Source organism: Ictidomys tridecemlineatus, chromosome 5, assembly GCF_052094955.1.
Source record: "Ictidomys tridecemlineatus isolate mIctTri1 chromosome 5, mIctTri1.hap1, whole genome shotgun sequence".
NCBI classification, from domain to species: Eukaryota; Metazoa; Chordata; class Mammalia; order Rodentia; family Sciuridae; genus Ictidomys; species Ictidomys tridecemlineatus.
In genome coordinates this window covers 11,936,908-11,955,893 of record NC_135481.1, presented here as the reverse complement: position 1 = coordinate 11,955,893, position 18,986 = coordinate 11,936,908, and the positions used below count along the sequence as shown (strand labels likewise).

The following is an 18,986-nucleotide window of genomic DNA, read 5'->3' as shown; positions in this document are numbered from 1 at the left end:
ATAGCTCAAGGGTGGGGACATATCTCAGTCGTAGAGTATGAGGCTCTGGGTTCAATCCCTAGCATGACTAAAAAAAAAAAACTTCCAAGGTCCAGGTCCTAAATTCCTGCAATTCAGGCTAATGATTCTCAATCAGGGACAGTCTTTTTCCACCCCCACCCTTACCCCAGAAATATCTAGCAATGTCTGTTGATATTTTTGTTTGTTGCAGTCAGAGGTGGGAGCTACACTGGCATCAGGTGGGCAGAGGCAAGGATGCGGTTAAGTGTTCATACACAGGATAACCTTCTATGACAAGGAATTACCCAGCCCAAAATGTCAGTAGTGCTGAAGTTGAAACCACAATCTAGATTATTCTTTGGGACTTTTAAACCACCTTATATTCCACTGCCAAACCAATCTTCCTAAACCATCAAATACACTCATCACACCTAAGCTGCAACAGCTCCAGTAGCTCCTCACTGCCCCGAAGACCAAGTCTCTTTTTTCATCATGGTATTTAGATCCTAAGAAATTTACTTACTTACACTTCTTTTCTGCAGCAGGAACTCTACTTCTCTGAAGTTTTCACTGGCACCACCCTCTGCGCCCACCGTCCTTTTACTGACACAATCCCCTAAACACAAGTTTTGGGAGGATCCTCCCCACATCTCTCCTCTGATCCAAATCTTACTCATTCTTTGAAGCCCACACATGCTGCACGCCTCTGTGCCACTGAGTCAGTCAGTCTGTACCTATCCTGGGCTCACTGGTCTTACATACATAGCTAATCCTTCAAGGTGCCCCTCACTAAACTCCCTGAAGGGGTCAGTACTGAATTTCTGACCTATTGATCTCTGTTTTCACAGTATAAAGTACAAAAACCATATCATTGAGAGTTAAATGATATAACAAGCATAAGAACTCCCTGGTACACAGGTACTCAGAAAATGATAGTGTCATGGTATCTATAGAAGCATATATTCAGCAGTCCATAGAAAGTACTTAATAAATTGCTTAAATATAGTTATGTGCTAAAGATAAAACACCATTCAGATTAGCCTGGTATCTGGAACTAGCAACAAAGAAAAACTTCCATCAGAAATCCTACACCAATTAACACGCCTTCATGCTAGACTGAATCTAGGAGCAGTGGGTGTCACATTTTCCCAAAGTGGTGCCTAAGCCAACCTTCCTGCATTTAGCAAGTTAATGAACAGCTTGTGAGTAATTCTTTTCCCACCCCACTCTGGCCCAATTTAGAAGGCTGCCAATAGGATGTCAACATTCCAAATTTTCTACATTGCTGGGGACCCAGCTCTGTTCCCCCCAGATACTTCTGCTTTAAGCCACTGGAGGGTCTGATGTCCCTAGGGAAGTCATATCAATGGGGGTGAGGCTGTAATGTGGCCTTGGCCTTCCCCCAGACGGAAGAGAGCCTCGTCTCAGATCCTGTGAGAGGAGAAGTGAGTGGGGGCATCACATTCCCAGCAGCCTAGGTTTGGCTTTGGGCCAGGCACTGAGTGGCAAACAAGAAGGAACACATTCCGGGAAGGCAAGGAACCCTGCCAACACGAAGGCAGCCCAGCATGCAGAGCCCTGCTGGGCGCCAGGTGCTCCTTGTCTCTGTGGAGGTCAGGCACGCAGAGGGATGAACTCTAGTTTCTATGGATTATGGTTTCAGAGGCTTAACTGCCTCCCTCCCTCTCGCCTCCAGTGGATGAAGCGTAAGCAACCGTTAAATTTCAAACCTCTGTGCTTTGGGGTCCAACTCATGCTCTCTAAGTAAAGTAGAAGGAGATAGTGTCACTACCATCCTGAAATCACACTGTATGGTGTGTGGGGGGGGGCAGATTTCTTTAATTCTGTTCCCTGAGAACAGCCAGTGATTTTGTACCCTAGAAGCTGAGCTCTTCACCCTTGTCCCTCCACCCTTACAGCCCAGACACACACACACACACACACACACACACACACACACACACGTGTTCTTCATACCTGACAGGCCTTCAGAAAGTCTGGAGAGCCCTTGGAAATGCTTTCCTTTCAGAATCACTGCTGGCCTTTCCTCAGGCTTGGGGAGCGGGAGGAGCAAAGGAGAAAGGGATAGAACTATTCCTTAAGGGCTAAATGGCCACAGGAGCTGGCCTGGAGAGTCCCTTCTTCCATTGCACAGGGGGGCGCGCTGGACTTGGAAGAAGCCTGGGCCCTTTTTCATCCAGCAAGGAGACAGCAGGGATCTTGCTCTGAGAAAGGAGAATCAAATCTGTTACCTCTTTGGCTCCAGGTCTTCCTGCTGGACTTTGCTGCCACCTAGTGGTCACTTTTCCTCTCTTCCTGTTCAGAAAGAAACAACCAGCCTTGCATTGAGCTGGGGATCTGGCCTCAGTCTAGTCTTTAAGACAAACCAGAGATCCTTCCTGGAGACATGTGTCTGGCCTAGGACTCCCTGACTCTGTGGCCCAGCAGCTAGGAGAAAGGACCAGCAAGGGCTTCAAGGCCTCACCAGTGGGTCTTCTAATGACATGGAACCAGGTGGGAAGGCCATGGTGGGCTGGTCGGGCCTCTAGGATAGGGCAATTTTTGTTCCCAGCACGGCTCTCCTGGACTGAAGTCCTCCCTGGGCTCCCTTCATTCCCAAATGCCCTTTTCACCAAAACTCCTGCTCCCTGTGACCCTTCCCCTCTGAGTAGAGCTCACATTGCAGAACTGAGGCTTTGCCCATGTGTATGTCTTTATCTCCACTTCTCCAAATTTAAGGTAGTTGTTTATCCCTTATAAAATCAGCTCATTCAACTTAAAAATTATAAATATGTGGTTATATGCCCTCTCTGTGATGGTGTCATTATGAAGCAGTTCCTGAAAAGAGTAAGGAGGGGACATGTTTTAAAAGAATTGTATTGAATTGGTTTCTTTGTGTCCTTCAGAAGTATGTAGATCTCCAGCCATATTTTCCATCAGGTGTCTATTTCCTTTATCCAGGGAAAGAACTTGGTTTCAGCAACCACTAAAACAACTTAGTAGACTCAAATGTTCATCTATGAACTATGATACCCAGGGAGTATATAAACTTTCTTATCCTGCCTGCTTTACTATTCTCTCTCTCACTCTATCTTTGGAATGGGGATTGAGCCCAGGGGTGCTTTTATCACTGAGTCACATCCCCAACCCTTATTATTTTGGATTTTAAGACAATATTAAAACTAAGTTGCTTAGGGCTTTGCTAAATTGCTAAGGCTGGCCTCAAACCTGCAATCTTCCTGCCTCAACCTCCTGAGTGGCTGGAATTATAGGAATGTGCCACCATGCCCAGCTCATATCATTTTTTTTCCTTCATGTAACCCCATCACAATCTGCAGTTCTCTTTGTTTGTCTACATATCTACTCGACACTTACCTGCACATGGGATATAAGTTAAGTGCCTCTGAGAAACAGACACCACCTGGTATGTTCACTGCTGATCCTCCCATGCCCAGCATCACAGCTGGTACAGAATCTGGGCTCAATAATATTTACTGAATGAATATACTACTAGAAAGGGGCAATGCTGGGAGAAAGAAAAGGGTGATATGGAATTTAGCCTCCCTAGGCTATAAGTTGTAGAAAAGACTGCAAGAATTGTCTGGCTTTGAATGCCACAGATTTTCCTGAATCAAATACTATTTGAGCCAGGGACGTTGCTTTGGAGTGCTCTGGAGAAATGAGGAAGCATTCCTTGTGTCCACCCAACAGAAGAGAAAGGCTGTAGTGGTTTGCTGTGGTCATCCTCATCCTTCCCTATATGCCTGAGGTCTAAGTCAGCTCAACTAAGTCATTTGAGATTTGTAGAATATTTAGGATTCTGGGAATTGACTTGAGCTCCATCAGTCTCCTTTGTGCTGAGTATGTCAGTAAGAGGACCTCTAATGAGTACTCAAAGGACAAAATGAACTTTCCACATCACAGGACACTAGAAAAATCTGTTTTTCTTTTTTATTAAACAATTTTCAAAGGCTAATGCCACAGTGGAACAACCTTAGTGTGGTTGATCCCAAACTCTCAATTAGAGGAGCATTAGCCAATGCAAGCAGGAATGTATAAATACTTATAGTTTATAAATGAGCCCAACAGAACATAGAGTAGCCCCAGAGACCAGGGTAGGGGACAAAGAGAGAAATGGAGAAAGGACCCTCTGGAGGAACAGGCAAACCCAAGCCACTCAAAACCCTGGACCACAAGCGTGTCTCCAAAGCCACCTACCCTATAGTACATCTCCAGCCCTTTCTGAGGCTGGGGTCTGGAGGGAGACCAAGTTCACCAGCCTCTTGGCACATCCAACCATGACTTGGCACCTCTCATGGCCTCTAGTTCAACCTAGCAAGGCTCAGAGAATGGATTTGTTCTCTCTGCCTTTCAGCAAGGACCAGGGAGGGAAAGCACTAGAGCAAGAAGCATTGTTTCCCAAAAAATATGGTGAAAAAGAGCAATGAAGGGGGCCATATCCAAAATTAAAGAAAAAAAAAAGACAGGCATTCATCCAGTGTGGCACTGTGAGGAAGACTGGCAGCGAGTTTCACCTGAGACACACAGATTTGGTGCAAACGACACACAAGGCCAGGCTCTACACTCAATCCTGGAAAGTGGTACATTGTTGAGAGCCACAGCCAAAGGGGCCCCAGCAAACTTCCAGCTGCCAGCAAGCTTCAGACTGCCCCAGCAACATCTAGCTGATTGGCTCCTCTGCGGTGATGTTCATTGGGCTGTTTCCCTGCCCTTCAGACTGCCAGCTGATGATTGGCTCACAGCTGCCCCAGCAACATCTAGCTGATTGGCTCCTCCACGGAGCTGCTCATTGGGTGACTTCTTTGGCTCTGCCCACGCAACCCAGCCAATCGGCCTCAAGAGGAGGAGGATTGTGGGAGGTTGAGAGGCTGGTGTGGGGGAGAGAGGCTTGTGGAAGCCGGTGGTGGCAGTTGGGCTCTGAGGGTTTTTCCCTGGAGCTGTTTTGTTTGGCGTTTGTAGTTCTAAAAATAAAGTTAGTTTCTTTTTGACAAGTGGCTCCTGATTCCGGGGCCCCAAACCACAAATATACGGAGCACTGGAGGAACCCAGCAACCCCAGCAACCCCGTCAGGGTAGTGCCCAGCACATCAGATCCCTCATCAGACAAACCAGAGGGAGCGCAGGGTTGGACATCTGCGCCTCCACCAAATCAGTACTAACTCCAGAGATGGGAGTTCAAATCATTCCCACAGGGGTAAAAGGACCTCTTCCCAAAGGAACAGTAGGCTTATTATTGGGACGCAGCTCTTCTACTCTAAAAGGACTTTTGATAAGTCCTGGGGTAATTGATTCCAATTATGAAGGTGAAATAAAAATTATAGCCAGTTCTCCAAAGGGTATATCAGTAATTTCACCAGGAGATAGAATAGCACAGTTACTAATAATACCAAGCCTACATGATAAATTTTCCAGTCATGTTGTAGAAAGAGGTTCCAAGAGATTAGGCTCCACAGGTGTAGATTGGGCTATGCTTTCTTTAAATTTAGATTCTCGACCCATGCTAAAACTAAATATTCAAGGACATGAATTTAATGGGCTACTGGATACAGGTGCAGATCTTAGCATCATCTCTCGTCAAGAATGGCCAAAACATTGGCCATTACAACAAGCCACTCAATCGCTTCGAGGCCTAGGAGTGGCGACTAATCCCGATAGAAGTGCAATGCTATTAGATTGGAAGGATCCTGAAGGATGTGAAGGAACTATACAGCCATATGTATTGGATTATCTTCCCGTAAATTTATGGGGACGAGATGTCTTAGATCAATTAGGTTTGACATTAACAAATAATATCAATCAAAATGCACCCACTATTATGGCTAGACAAGGTTTTAGGAAAGGAAAAAGATTAGAAAGACAAGAACAATGTATAGCAGCACCAATACAAATAGATCAAGGAACAGACAGACATGGGTTGGATTTTCACAAAGGGCCACTGAGACAATAAAAATTACATGGAAATCAGAAAGACCAGTATGGGTTCCTCAGTGGCCCTTGACTAAAGAAAAGACACAAGTAGCCCATGATCTGGTCAAACAACAATTAGCGGAAGGACATATACAACCTTCTGTATCTCCCCATAATACTCCCATTTTTGTCATCAAAAAGAAAACAGGACATTTTAAAAGGAATTGCCCCATAGGAGGAGGGTTTAACAAAACTAGGTATCAAACAAGTAGAATACCGGGTATTTGCCCACGATGCCGTAGAGGGAGACATTGGGCTAATGAATGCCGTTCTCAAACCACCATAGAGGGTACTCCATTATATTGGGCTAATGAATACCGTCCTCAAACCACCATAGAGGGTACTCCATTATCAAAAAACGAACAAGGACAAGGTGTTTATCCACAATATCGTGGACAAAGGCATCAGGCTCCGTTGCCAAAAAATGGACAGGGGGCCCCAATGCTCCGGGGCCCCAAACCACAAATATACGGAGCACTGGAGGAACCCAGCAACCCCAGCAACCCCGTCAGGGTAGTGCCCAGCACATCAGATCCCTCATCAGACAAACCAGAGGGAGCGCAGGGTTGGACATCTGCGCCTCCACCAAATCAGTACTAACTCCAGAGATGGGAGTTCAAATCATTCCCACAGGGGTAAAAGGACCTCTTCCCAAAGGAACAGTAGGCTTATTATTGGGACGCAGCTCTTCTACTCTAAAAGGACTTTTGATAAGTCCTGGGGTAATTGATTCCAATTATGAAGGTGAAATAAAAATTATAGCCAGTTCTCCAAAGGGTATATCAGTAATTTCACCAGGAGATAGAATAGCACAGTTACTAATAATACCAAGCCTACATGATAAATTTTCCAGTCATGTTGTAGAAAGAGGTTCCAAGAGATTAGGCTCCACAGGTGTAGATTGGGCTATGCTTTCTTTAAATTTAGATTCTCGACCCATGCTAAAACTAAATATTCAAGGACATGAATTTAATGGGCTACTGGATACAGGTGCAGATCTTAGCATCATCTCTCGTCAAGAATGGCCAAAACATTGGCCATTACAACAAGCCACTCAATCGCTTCGAGGCCTAGGAGTGGCGACTAATCCCGATAGAAGTGCAATGCTATTAGATTGGAAGGATCCTGAAGGATGTGAAGGAACTATACAGCCATATGTATTGGATTATCTTCCCGTAAATTTATGGGGACGAGATGTCTTAGATCAATTAGGTTTGACATTAACAAATAATATCAATCAAAATGCACCCACTATTATGGCTAGACAAGGTTTTAGGAAAGGAAAAAGATTAGAAAGACAAGAACAATGTATAGCAGCACCAATACAAATAGATCAAGGAACAGACAGACATGGGTTGGATTTTCACAAAGGGCCACTGAGACAATAAAAATTACATGGAAATCAGAAAGACCAGTATGGGTTCCTCAGTGGCCCTTGACTAAAGAAAAGACACAAGTAGCCCATGATCTGGTCAAACAACAATTAGCGGAAGGACATATACAACCTTCTGTATCTCCCCATAATACTCCCATTTTTGTCATCAAAAAGAAATCTGGTAAATGGAGATTACTGCAAGATTTAAGAGCCATTAACAATGAAATGGTCATTATGGGACCTGCTCAATCGGGGATTCCTCAATTGTCTGCTTTGCCAAAAACTTGGTATGTTTTAGTTATAGATATTAAAGATTGTTTTTTTTCAATTCCAATTCATCCTGAGGATAGTCCACGTTTTGCATTTACTATCCCTGCACTAAATCATGAAGGTCCTGATCAGAGATATGAATGGAAAGTACTCCCTCAAGGGATGGCTAACAGCCCAACTATGTGTCAAATTTATGTTAACAAAGTAATCCAGCCACTTAGAAATCAAAATCCTGAACTACAAATATTTCACTATATGGATGATGTGTTATTGGCACACAAAGCTAAAAACACATTGCTAGAATGTTATGCCACACTTACAAACTTATTAAAAAATTATAATCTAGAGATAGCAATAGATAAAGTGCAATTAAATTTTCCAATTAATTATTTAGGAGTTCTATTATCCTCAACCATGGTCCGTCCACCAAAAATTCAAATACGAGTAGATCAACTCAAATCACTTAATGACTTTCAAAAGTTATTAGGAGATATAAATTGGATAAGGCCTTATCTAGGTATTCCAACAGGAGAATTGGGACCTTTATTTGATATCCTAAAAGGTCCATCAGATCCAAATTCACCCCGAATGTTAACGCCTGAAGCAAGAAAGGCATTAAAAATCATTGAAACATATATGGAAAATATGCATTTGGATAGAATTGATATAAGTTTGCCTTTATTATTTATTGTACTACCAACAAAAAATATTCCTACAGGAGTATTTTGGCAAGAAGGTCCATTATTATGGATACATTTATCTTATTCTCCTAACACTATTCTTACTAGGTATCCTGAGGCTGTAGGACAATTAATACTCAAAGGAATAAAAACAGCAAAGGCAGTGTTTGGAATTTCTCCCCATAAAATTATTACTCCATATACTATGAATCAAATTGATGAATTAGCTAATGAGTTAAATACTTGGGCAATAATAATGTGCAAATCTAATGTTTCATTTGATAACCACTTACCATCTAATCCTTTATTGTCTTTTTGGTCATTGCATCCTGTAATTTTTCCAAAAATGACAAGAAAAACACCTATCATGAATGCTCCAAATATATTCACTGATGGGTCAAATAATGGTACAGCAGCAATAATTACACCTAATCAAACTTTTACATTTTTAGTACCCAAACAATCAGCTCAAAAGGTAGAGCTTAATGCAGTATTACAAACTTTTGTGATGTTTAAAGATTCTGTATTTAATTTATTTTCTGATAGCCAGTATATAGTTAATGCTATAGTATCCCTTGAAGATGCTGGTAGAATTTCCCCTTCTTCTACTGTTTTCTCTTTGTTTTCCACTATACAAAGTTTAATCTGGGACAGAAAAGATCCATTCTTTATAGGACATATCAGGGCACATACAGGATTGCCTGGAGCCCTTAGTTTGGGCAATGATTTAGCAGATAAAACTACACGTGACATACATATTTTCTCTATACTAGAAGAAGCTATAAATTTTCATGAAAGATTCCATGTCAATGCTAATACTTTACAAAAGCGTTTTAAAATAACTAAGGAACAAGCTAGACAAATAATAAAACAATGTCAAAATTGTGTGACCTTTTTACCACAAGTTAATCTTGGAGTCAATCCTAGAGGATTGATGCCTAACCATATTTGGCAGATGGACGTCACACACTTGCCAGAATTTGGAAAATTAAAATATTTGCATGTTACAGTTGATACTTCTTCTGGATTTTTGATGGGCTCCCTTCATGCCGGTGAAAAAACTAAAGATGTTATAGCTCATTGCTTACAAAATTTTGCCACTGTGGGCATTCCAAAACAGTTAAAAACAGATAATGCCCCTGGTTATACGTCTACTTCTTTTAAACAATTTTGCTCATCATTTGGCATTACTCATATAACAGGAATCCCATACAATCCACAGGGTCAAGGCATAGTTGAAAGAGCTCATCAAACTATTAAAATGTACTTATTAAAGCAAAAAGATGGAATTGGGAAGGGGTATATATTCCCCAAAGATAAACTTAAAATAACGCTTTTTACTCTAAACTTTTTAAATTTGGATTCATCAGGACTTAGTGCTGCAGAAAGGCATATGTGTCCAAAAAATGTACATAAGCCCAAGGTACTTTGGAAAGATATTCTAACAGGACAATGGAAAGGTCCTGACCCAGTAATTGTCTGGAATCGGGGGTCTGTTTGTGTGTTTCCACAGGAAGAACAGCAGCCGATTTGGATTCCAGAGAGATTAACCAAGGTTCTGACCCAGAACAGCAGCCGATTTGGATTCCAGAGAGATTAACCAAGGTTCTGACCCAGTGATTGTCTGGAGTCGGGGGCCTGTTTGTGTGTTTCCACAGGGAGAACAGCAGCTGATTTGGATTCCGGAGAGATTAACTAAAATCCTGACCCAGTGATTGTCTGGAGTCGGGGGTCTGTTTTTGTGTTTCCACAGAGAGAACAGCAGCCGATTTGGATTCCAGAGAGATTAACTAAAGCGATTTCTACAGACCAAAAAGAAGATGATTTAGCTCAAATCCATAATAGCTGATATCCAAAACTCCAATTTGGCTATCCTTACATCTGCGACAGAACCAGGATGCTTTTTTCAATATCTATTTTATTATTGCCCTTTCCCATATCATGAAGTTCTATTTTATTTTTTTGAGCTCATACAGACCTAGGTTAATGTTTTGCTGATCAGTTCTATTTTTTTTTGACTATAGAGTTTTTAAACATTGCAATAGAGATTTTACCTGTAAAAAGTTATAAGGCCTTTACTATTATGTTATGTGTTGTATGTATTATATTATGTGTGCACACTTGTGTTTTGTGTTATATGTTTGAATTTATGTATGTCCAATGTACGTATTTCCATATATCATATATGATGAGCGCTCATGAAAAGATGGATCCAAATATTTTTTTTTATTCACGTGATTTAAATGGTTTAATTTAAATTGGGTAAATAACTGTTAAGAATTGTTTTAATATGTAAACAAAAAAGGAGGTTAACAGATCTGTTTGTTTACTCTCACCTTTCGTTTTCATTATATTTAATAATTCTCTTCACTATAATGTAAATTGTTAAGAAAATTGTTTTCTTTTAGTGCCTTCTGAAATGTTACCTAATTTTTTCTTTAGCCATTATTGCCAGAATTTCTATCTTCATCCCAGTGCCGATGAAGATAATATAAATTGTTAAGAAAATTGTTTTCTTTTAGTGTCTTCTGGAATGTTACCTAATTTTTTCTTTAGTCATTATTGCCAGAATTCCTATCTTCATCCCTGTGCCGGTGAAGACAAAGAAAAAACTAATCTACAGTTTCTGCAATAGCCATCACTGAACTGCTTACAGAACTTGCACTGAACTGCTTACAGAACTATGTGTCATTTGTATGCATTGTGAACTATCTGTTGGTGCAGCGACTTGTGGTAGTGTTGGGGTATTTTTGCTGATGATATCATCGGTGGTACAATTTTCCCAAAAGGAGCCGTCAATTGACTTGGTATATCTTCCTCCCTTCTGCTTGTCATGATCATTCAGCTAAAATTTGGGGGTCAACAGAGGTGAGGCAAAGAACCTCACCCCCCCCCCCCCCGCTGAGACCTCTCCACAGATGTGGCTGTACTGGACCGGTAGTCAATGACGGGTAAGATCCAATTACAATGGTACCAACCTAAGACAGGAGGCTGACGCCCTGAGGTCAGCTCATCCGAAGACGGGTAAGGACCATATGTATTGGACAACCTAAGGCAGGCACGGTCCATAAGCCACATGCTTGTTGTTTAAACAGAGAGGGGGAGATGTTGAGAGCCACAGCCAAAGGGGCCCCAGCAAACTTCCAGCTGCCAGCAAGCTTCAGACTGCCCCAGCAACATCTAGCTGATTGGCTCCTCTGCGGTGATGTTCATTGGGCTGTTTCCCTGCCCTTCAGACTGCCAGCTGATGATTGGCTCACAGCTGCCCCAGCAACATCTAGCTGATTGGCTCCTCCACGGAGCTGCTCATTGGGTGACTTCTTTGGCTCTGCCCACGCAACCCAGCCAATCGGCCTCAAGAGGAGGAGGATTGTGGGAGGTTGAGAAGCTGGTGTGGGGGAGAGAGGCTTGTGGAAGCCGGTGGTGGCAGTTGGGCTCTGAGGGTTTTTCCCTGGAGCTGTTTTGTTTGGCGTTTGTAGTTCTAAAAATAAAGTTAGTTTCTTTTTGACAAGTGGCTCCTGATTTGTGCCAAGCCAGACTTCGGCAGTACATGGTGAGGATGAAGAGCTCTCTGGTTTGAGCTCAGGGATTTGTCACCTACTGTCAGTTCCTCCACTACTTATTTGGATTTGTCATGAACAGGAAAGATGATCTCTAGTCTGTGATCAATAGTTTCCATGCGGATTTCCTCTCCTGATTAACATATTGGGATCAGAGACGGGAACACAGTAGCTGTTTCTGACACTGCCCACCCACCACCAGTGCCTTTCCCTCACATCTCTGGTCTCCTTACAAGTCCTTTCTGGAAGCTCCTCAGGTACTGTCTTAGCAGATGAGAGTCCTAGGGAGATCAGGCCAGAGTTCTTTTCAGAACAGAGAGGGCAGACAGAGGAAGACTCTCCAAAGCAAAACCATCATTGTATCCACTCTTCTTGTCCCCTATGTCTCTTGTCCCCAAATGTATCAGACAGACCCCCTTCACCTAGTCCATGCACTGAACCAGTGCACCTGCACCTTATTCATGGGGAACAGACCCCATGGAGTAAATGACCTTCCCTCATGGCCTGCTGACTGCAGGTGACATGAATGAACTCTGCCCTGTGGTGGCCCAACACCATAATTCTTGGCTGCCCAGGCAAGTGTCCCCAGCATGCCTGAGATCTGGGCAATCAGGCAGGGAGTACCCAGCAAAGCTCAAATCAAAGCCTTTACCCTTCCCCTCACTTGCTTCTAGGGCCTGGGATACCTTGGAGATGTTTGAGAATATCAGGGATAGACCTAATACCTGGTAGGTGACCACAGGTAATCAGAGGCCCTAGTCTACCTGTCTCATCAGAAAATAATAGCTGGGGACATGGAATACTGGGAACCTCCATTCTCCTTCATAGCCCCTGCTACCATCCTTTGCTGTGGATAACATTTTTTCAGGTTTGCCTAGACTTCTCATGACGGGCCAGCACAGAGCTTTAATTGGAGCAAGAAAATTCATCTCCTTCTGGAATCTCCATAGCAGGGACCCTCAGTGTCCCAAGCAAGAGCCGTGTATTAGGAGAGAGCAGAGCACACACTTACACACATACACACACACACACACACACACACACACACACACAGGATTTATGTACTGGTCTCTGCCTCCCCGCCTACACTGGAGTGGGCCATGTGATAGAGAACCACATTCCAAGCATCAAAGCATGGCCCTTGGCCCTTGAAGTGGCCCCCAGGGCTCTGGCTGTGTGCCAGAACTGTTTTCAAGGAGCAAGTTTAATTTTTTGTTTCATTGAAGTGCTTGCTAAAAGTTAGTGTACAGAATTCCTCTGCTAGTTCCAAAAATCTAGCTTTTAGTTTGAGTCCAAAATTTGTAGGCTCCAATTAACTTGTAAACAGGTACTTCAGATCACATGTTGAGGGAGGAAGAAGACTTGGGGGAGAGGAATCTAGAATATTTTCCTTCATATTCAGTCTCAGCACAGCAGCAGCATAAATCAAAGGTATCGTTGGAGACTTAGCACCCAGAGCATTCTTCTTGGAGAAGGTACAAGGAGGACAAAGGCCAACTGGCTGTTACCTGCACATAGGAGAGATGAATGGTTAAACCAGAGAAAGGGCCCAGAATGAAGACAGATATGAGCAGAAGGGCCAGTGAAGCCTTTTTTCCCCCTTGAGAGTAGTCCACAATAGAATCTGAATACATTGCATACACTACCCAATCTTGCTTAGGGCCATCAAACCAGCAGATAGCATTGCCAAGTCCACCCAAGGTAATGGGAAAACTGGACTCTTAACCCTCAATCCCAAAGGTATTAGGGAGAAAGAGAGTCTCACCTGTGCCCAGGGACTGGAGCATCCCAATTCAAGGAGCATAACTGTTGTTCCAGTTGAGAGATGCGGAATGCCAGATAGGATGAGGACATGACCAAGAAGCAGATCCTTGAGAAATGGGCAAAATGGAGTTGAAAACGCATTTGGGGAGGCTCACTGGAAATAGGTATGTGAACTAAGCTACTCCTGCAATTGGAGCAATTAATGAACTCTTTGCCCTGCAGCCATCCTCAGGCCTGGGCATTATTCTTCCCAGAGGAGTCCTGAGATTCATCCGTATGGAAATGTCCTCACAGCCTGGCAGGAATTCTGGGCCCTTCAGGTGAGACCTGGCCAGACAGCCAAAGCTGTTGTCCCACCTTCCCTCTGACCAGTCACCTTGGTCCTTTTTGGGTCTCCTCTAAGAGGCCATTAAGATTTCCTAAGGTAGCAGGCCCACTGCCCCTGCAGGTGCTGAGGTTGACAATCACCCAGCCCACAGAGTCAGAAGAGGCAGATGAGGGAAAATCAGGGTCTGGCTGTGCATGTAACTTACCACCACTACTTTACTGGTCCTTAGAAAGAGATACAAACAAGTCAGGAGGTCTAGAATCTTCCCTAGTGGGCAGTGGGATAAGCATGCTTTTCCCCTGGTCAGTACTTCTCAAAAGCTATCTGATGGCTGTCTCCAATTCTGCCAACCATCTCCCTTCCCCAATCCTGGGCAGCAGCTTTTCCTTTCCTCAACAGTTTTCCTCCCCATTGCACAGCCTTACACCTAAATTATAGGGTTTCAGGAGTAAAACTTTCTCTTGCCATAGAAGGGCGAGTCATGAAGCCTTCAGACACTACCCAAAAGCTTGACATTTGCTTTAAATCTTCTCCTGGATCTAGATAGTGACCTCTCCGCTCTCCAAGACCCCTGTTCCAAATATCCAGACTCCCCAGGTGAGTCTGTCCTCCTTCCCCAGGATAGTCACTTACAGCATGAAGACAACTTTGAGGAGGCAGGAATCCCAGAGCCTCAGCTCCCGGTTGCTTATGGGCTCCTCCAGCTCCCTGTCCTCACAGGCTGCACTCTCTGCAATGGGAGGGCAATTAGGCATCTTCCTAGGCAGGCAGGACCACAGCCAGCCTGGGATACGCCACCTCCCCTCATTTGCTGAAGCCACTTGGGCTCCTGACTTCTCTATATTGATCTGGAGAAAGAAAGAAACTGCTCTCAGAAGCCCTGCTGACTCTGTCGAGCCTTATTCACAGAACTCAAAGAAAGTCTGGCCTCTGTAAATGCTTGCCACAGATAAGTCCCCTGAATCACCAGAACCTGGAGGCTTCCTGGAGGGGAAGAAGCTGTCTGTGCAGTCCATGTTTGCCTGAGGGATACAAGGGATGTTGTCAGGGAGTGACAGGGATCTGGAGGCAGGGCACACTTTTCTCCACTTCATCTCAGGAATGAGGACTTCCTGCAGAAAAGACAGGAGAAATTGTCTCACCACTGCCCTTGGGATCCCTCTTGCCCTAAGAGTTTACCAAGGCTTCCTCCAGATATTACCAATATGGGAGTCATGGGACCTTCAGACCCTTAGGGACCTTCATCCTTGATGCTTAGCCAGGAATGGAAGCAAATTCACAGGTGGGGACAATTGTCATAGCCCAATCATATATCTCTCCAATCTGTTCTCCTTTCTGTGACAATAGTCCCTCTGCCAGGAAACAATGTCTTTGAGGGCCACTAGTTAGAACTACAGCAGATTCTTAGATAAGTCAATCCTGGTACATTCTCAGATCTGAGTCTAAAAAAGATCGGCACGGTAGGCCTTATATTGCGTACATTATGGCTCCTCTTTTCTGGTCTCTAACTCTGAACAAATCACTGACATTGACAGGGGAGACTTAAGGTCTCTATCAATAGAAATGGGAACATCACCTTCTGTCCCCTGCACAATGTTATGCATATTGCATGCTTGGCTGAATGCTTAATAGTTACTGAGCAGGCTCCAAACACCCTGGGATCATTTCTACATCTACCTCTTCACTAAAAACTTGGCTCTGACTATCCAGGTCCCCAGATACCAAAGCAAACAGCTGGGACCTCAGCAAACCTAAATTCAGTGTGGGTTGTAAATTGATAGTTTTTGGAGTTCCTCTTGACTGTCAAAGGAAAGAGGATGAATCACCAGGCCCTGCATCCATACAGGTGTGGGACTCAACCTAAATGCTGTTCCAGGGCCTAGACTTTTGTTCTGTTCAGAAGTCTGCAAAGGAACTAAGCAGCTCTGTGTGGCATGGAGTCTAGGGGACCTCTGGCACAGCATGGCCACTGGATTTTGAACCTGGTTTTTCAGGTTCTAGGAGACCCTGAAGCCTCGGAGCCACAAATACTCTCAGCTGTCTTTGCTCCCAACCTCAGCTCTCACCAGAGACTCACACTCCGGTTCCTCTGGAAATTTTCTTACACTCAGACTCTTCTTGCTGGAAGGCTGAGGAGGAAAAGAAACAGGCAAGGTTGGACATGCGGAGGCCTCGATTTTCTCCAAGATAACTTTACCTCCAAATATGCCATATTGTCTTTGGTGAAGCTCAGCTCCCAGAGCTTGCAGGTCCCCCCATTCCATACTAGAGCAGAAGGGCAAGACAACTTAACCTCCCATTCTGCCAACCCCTCCCCACTGCCATTCCTCACCACAGGCCAGAGAGGATTGTAGGCCATATTGGGAAGCTGCCCCATGCTCCTGTCTATTTGTACATAAGTGAGTGCATATAGGTACATGAGGACACTCGAGGGCCCACTGGCCTCAAACAGATATGCTCACAGTTCACTTAGCTGAAGCATTTATTCACTCTCCTGTGTCCTGTTCCCTGTGCTGGAAAGATAGGCTGACCTCCTTTAACAGCTTAGTCCCAAAACTGGGGTCCAGTCCTGAATAGTCCCCCTGACCCAACTTCTGTCCTTGAGCTCCATACCTGTAGGTGGGTGCAGACCCTCCTCAGCATATCATACACACTGTCCCGGGAAAGAAGTGACACAAAGACATACTGGGACATGGAGAAAAAATAGAAAGAAGTAGTGAGATTGCTGTGCCAGCAGGCCACCTCCATGAATTGGGGTCAGGCCCATAGGGATATGGACTGAGACTCAATAATAAGAACACCTCCCCCCACCCCACCCTGCACACAGGGCTGTCTCTTATAGCTTATTATATGGCCTGAAATATCCACTGGAAAGCTGCAGGGTGGGAAGAAATAAAGGCCTGGGAGTGGGCCAGAGACAGGCAGTGGGTTCCTGAGTCTGGAGTGTGGAAAAACTGTCAAGGAATGCTGGACCAGATACTCACTGACCTTCTGACTGGTGTTGGTAGTGATGGCCAGTCCATTGGGAAGGAGCCGTGCCATCTTGTGTTTCTTTATCATTTGCACAGATACCACAGGAATGACCACCTGAAACGGAGAGGCATACTTCTCTCAGGACTCAGTCCCAAGGACACAGTCCCTTTGCTCCCTGCATAGGGCCCCAGCCATAGCTGGCAATGATCTAAGCATGGACACCCTGCAGAAGGCTGACCTCATATGGAAGAGCATTTAAAATTTCCACCCTCTCATCCAGGCTTCTCTTCCAGTTATCCCCAACACCTTGTCCCACCTGGATGATAGCACATGCCACTCTGGATTCTCATCTAGATATGAACCTTTATCTAATAGACCAAGAATACAACCAACGTGGTAGGCAGATCTCTGGTAGATCCCACACTTAGGTTGTGGAGTTTCCTGGAGTTCCCTGCACTCTATTTTGCCAAAATAGGGTCCAAGTAAATGTGACATCCCTCTCTGATTCTGAAGGCATTTCTGAGATACCCAGAGACAGAGTAATTTGGCTATGAATTGTTTAAGCTACATGGAGGGTCAAGATCGGGGACCCTGTTAGTAGGGGCAGGACTACTTCCCTGGATACCAGATGAGATACCTTGATGCTTCTCATCCAACAAGTGAAAGGCTTCACCAAGTGCCCAGCATGCAGAGGGAAGGCGTGACTAGATGCATGCCCACAGGGTGGGAGCTGCCCCTTCCTTGGGCTGGGGCTGGGTCCTCACTGGGACATATAACAACCTTACCACTCATGACTACCTTGATATCCTTGCCAAAGAGACTGGCATGAAAGCAGACCCAGTTGGGGGAGATGTAGAGCCGGCCCTGGAGAAGGAGGTCCCTCTGGAGGGCACAGGAGCACACTGGGAAGTCACAGGAGAAAAGACTGCCATGAGTAAGTCAGCTCAAGAAGCCCCAGGCCTGGATCTTCACAATCAGGAGTCTAGAGTCCAGCCTCAGCATCTTCCCTTCTCAGACTCCCTGTCTCCATCCCAGGCCCCAATCAGTATATCCCCCCAGGTGCTCCAAGGTCCAAGCAGGTTCCTGCCTGAGTCTCTAAGCCTGGATTTCTGTTACCTCCAGGCAGAACCTCTTGCTGGGCCCCACTGGGGCCTTGACTGTGCACATGCTCAGTGAGGGGCATGAGCAGGAAACAACAGTCACTGATAAAACACAGAACAGAAATAAATGAGGAATCCTACCTTTCTTCAAGAAAAACTTCATAAATTCAACTTCCTATCCCAAACCAGCCCAGTCTTCTCACACTTTTGGAGGAAGAAGTACCAACTGCATCCAAAGGGCAACCAGTTCCCATATCTAAATTGTGCCTTGGAGCCTCAAGAGTAGAGTGCCTGGGCCCCAGGCACTGCACGCACCTGGCAGCCACACCAGGGAGACAGCTCACCTTTGAGAACCATTTCCTCCAAGGGGATGTCCTTAAACAGCTTGTGGTATTGCTGGTTGTATTTACTCAGTAGTGTCTGCAAACACATGGGCTGAATCTGAGAAGCCCAGGGAGATCAAACCACCAAAAGGACCCTTTTCCAGTCACCAAGAAAAATGCCACAGCCCCCTATCCAGGGACTTCAAATGAAGTGGCCAATAAACAGCCAATGGGTGTGGAGGATTGAGTTCCAAGCACAGGTTGTCCCCTGGAAACGCTGAATCCTGACAGGCAGCCTGCAAATGGAGCGGGGAACACCCCACTCCCACCCCGGCAGGGACACCCACTTAGGTCTCCTGGATTCCAGCTGACAAACCTAGTGGCCGAAAGTCATTACTGAATTCAGACAGCCCAGGGCACCACCCCCGCTTTGGTGAGCAGTGGGAAGTCAGTCTCCCCACACTTACCCCTTCCCGGCCACACTTCTTTATCTCTTCACCCTTCAAGCCTTCTGGCCAGTACAGACTGCAAAGGAAACATTCCATTCCAGGGACAAAGAACCCTTGAGCCCTGCCCATGCATCCTCAGAGCCAATTCTGCCTGGCTTTGAGCCAGAAGGTTGGGGC

At 44.9% G+C, this 18,986-nt stretch overlaps 2 protein-coding genes across 11 annotated transcripts in view; both read right to left on the bottom strand.

Moving 5' to 3' along the window:
* Positions 1-2,239, bottom strand: part of Myo9a (myosin IXA) — a 293,301-nt gene extending 291,062 nt beyond the window's left edge. Inside the window, exon 1 of the mRNA XM_021727982.3 lies at positions 1,978-2,239. The gene's annotated coding sequence lies outside the window, so the exon portion shown is untranslated. The remainder of the gene's footprint in view (positions 1-1,977) is intronic.
* A 10,519-nt stretch (positions 2,240-12,758) lies between these two features.
* The window catches only part of Gramd2a (GRAM domain containing 2A), a 36,071-nt gene continuing 29,843 nt past the window's right edge, over positions 12,759-18,986 (bottom strand). For 8 of the 10 annotated variants that reach the window (XM_021728001.3, XM_078049350.1, XM_078049351.1 and 5 more), the window contains 10 exons: positions 18,828-18,885; positions 18,382-18,457; positions 17,736-17,839; positions 16,953-17,051; positions 16,578-16,649; positions 16,031-16,093; positions 14,932-15,076; positions 14,598-14,694; positions 13,638-13,742; positions 12,759-13,380 (listed from right to left, as the gene is read on the bottom strand). In XM_021728001.3, the coding sequence (XP_021583676.3) occupies positions 13,377-13,380; positions 13,638-13,742; positions 14,598-14,694; positions 14,932-15,076; positions 16,031-16,093; positions 16,578-16,649; positions 16,953-17,051; positions 17,736-17,839; positions 18,382-18,457; positions 18,828-18,885 (823 nt within the window). In that variant the 3' untranslated portion in view covers positions 12,759-13,376. Of the gene's footprint in view, positions 13,381-13,633; positions 13,743-14,597; positions 14,695-14,931; positions 15,077-16,030; positions 16,094-16,577; positions 16,650-16,952; positions 17,052-17,735; positions 17,840-18,381; positions 18,458-18,827; positions 18,886-18,986 lie in introns of those variants that run through there. The other 2 variants (XM_021728007.3, XM_021728002.3) reach the window with 2 other exon arrangements.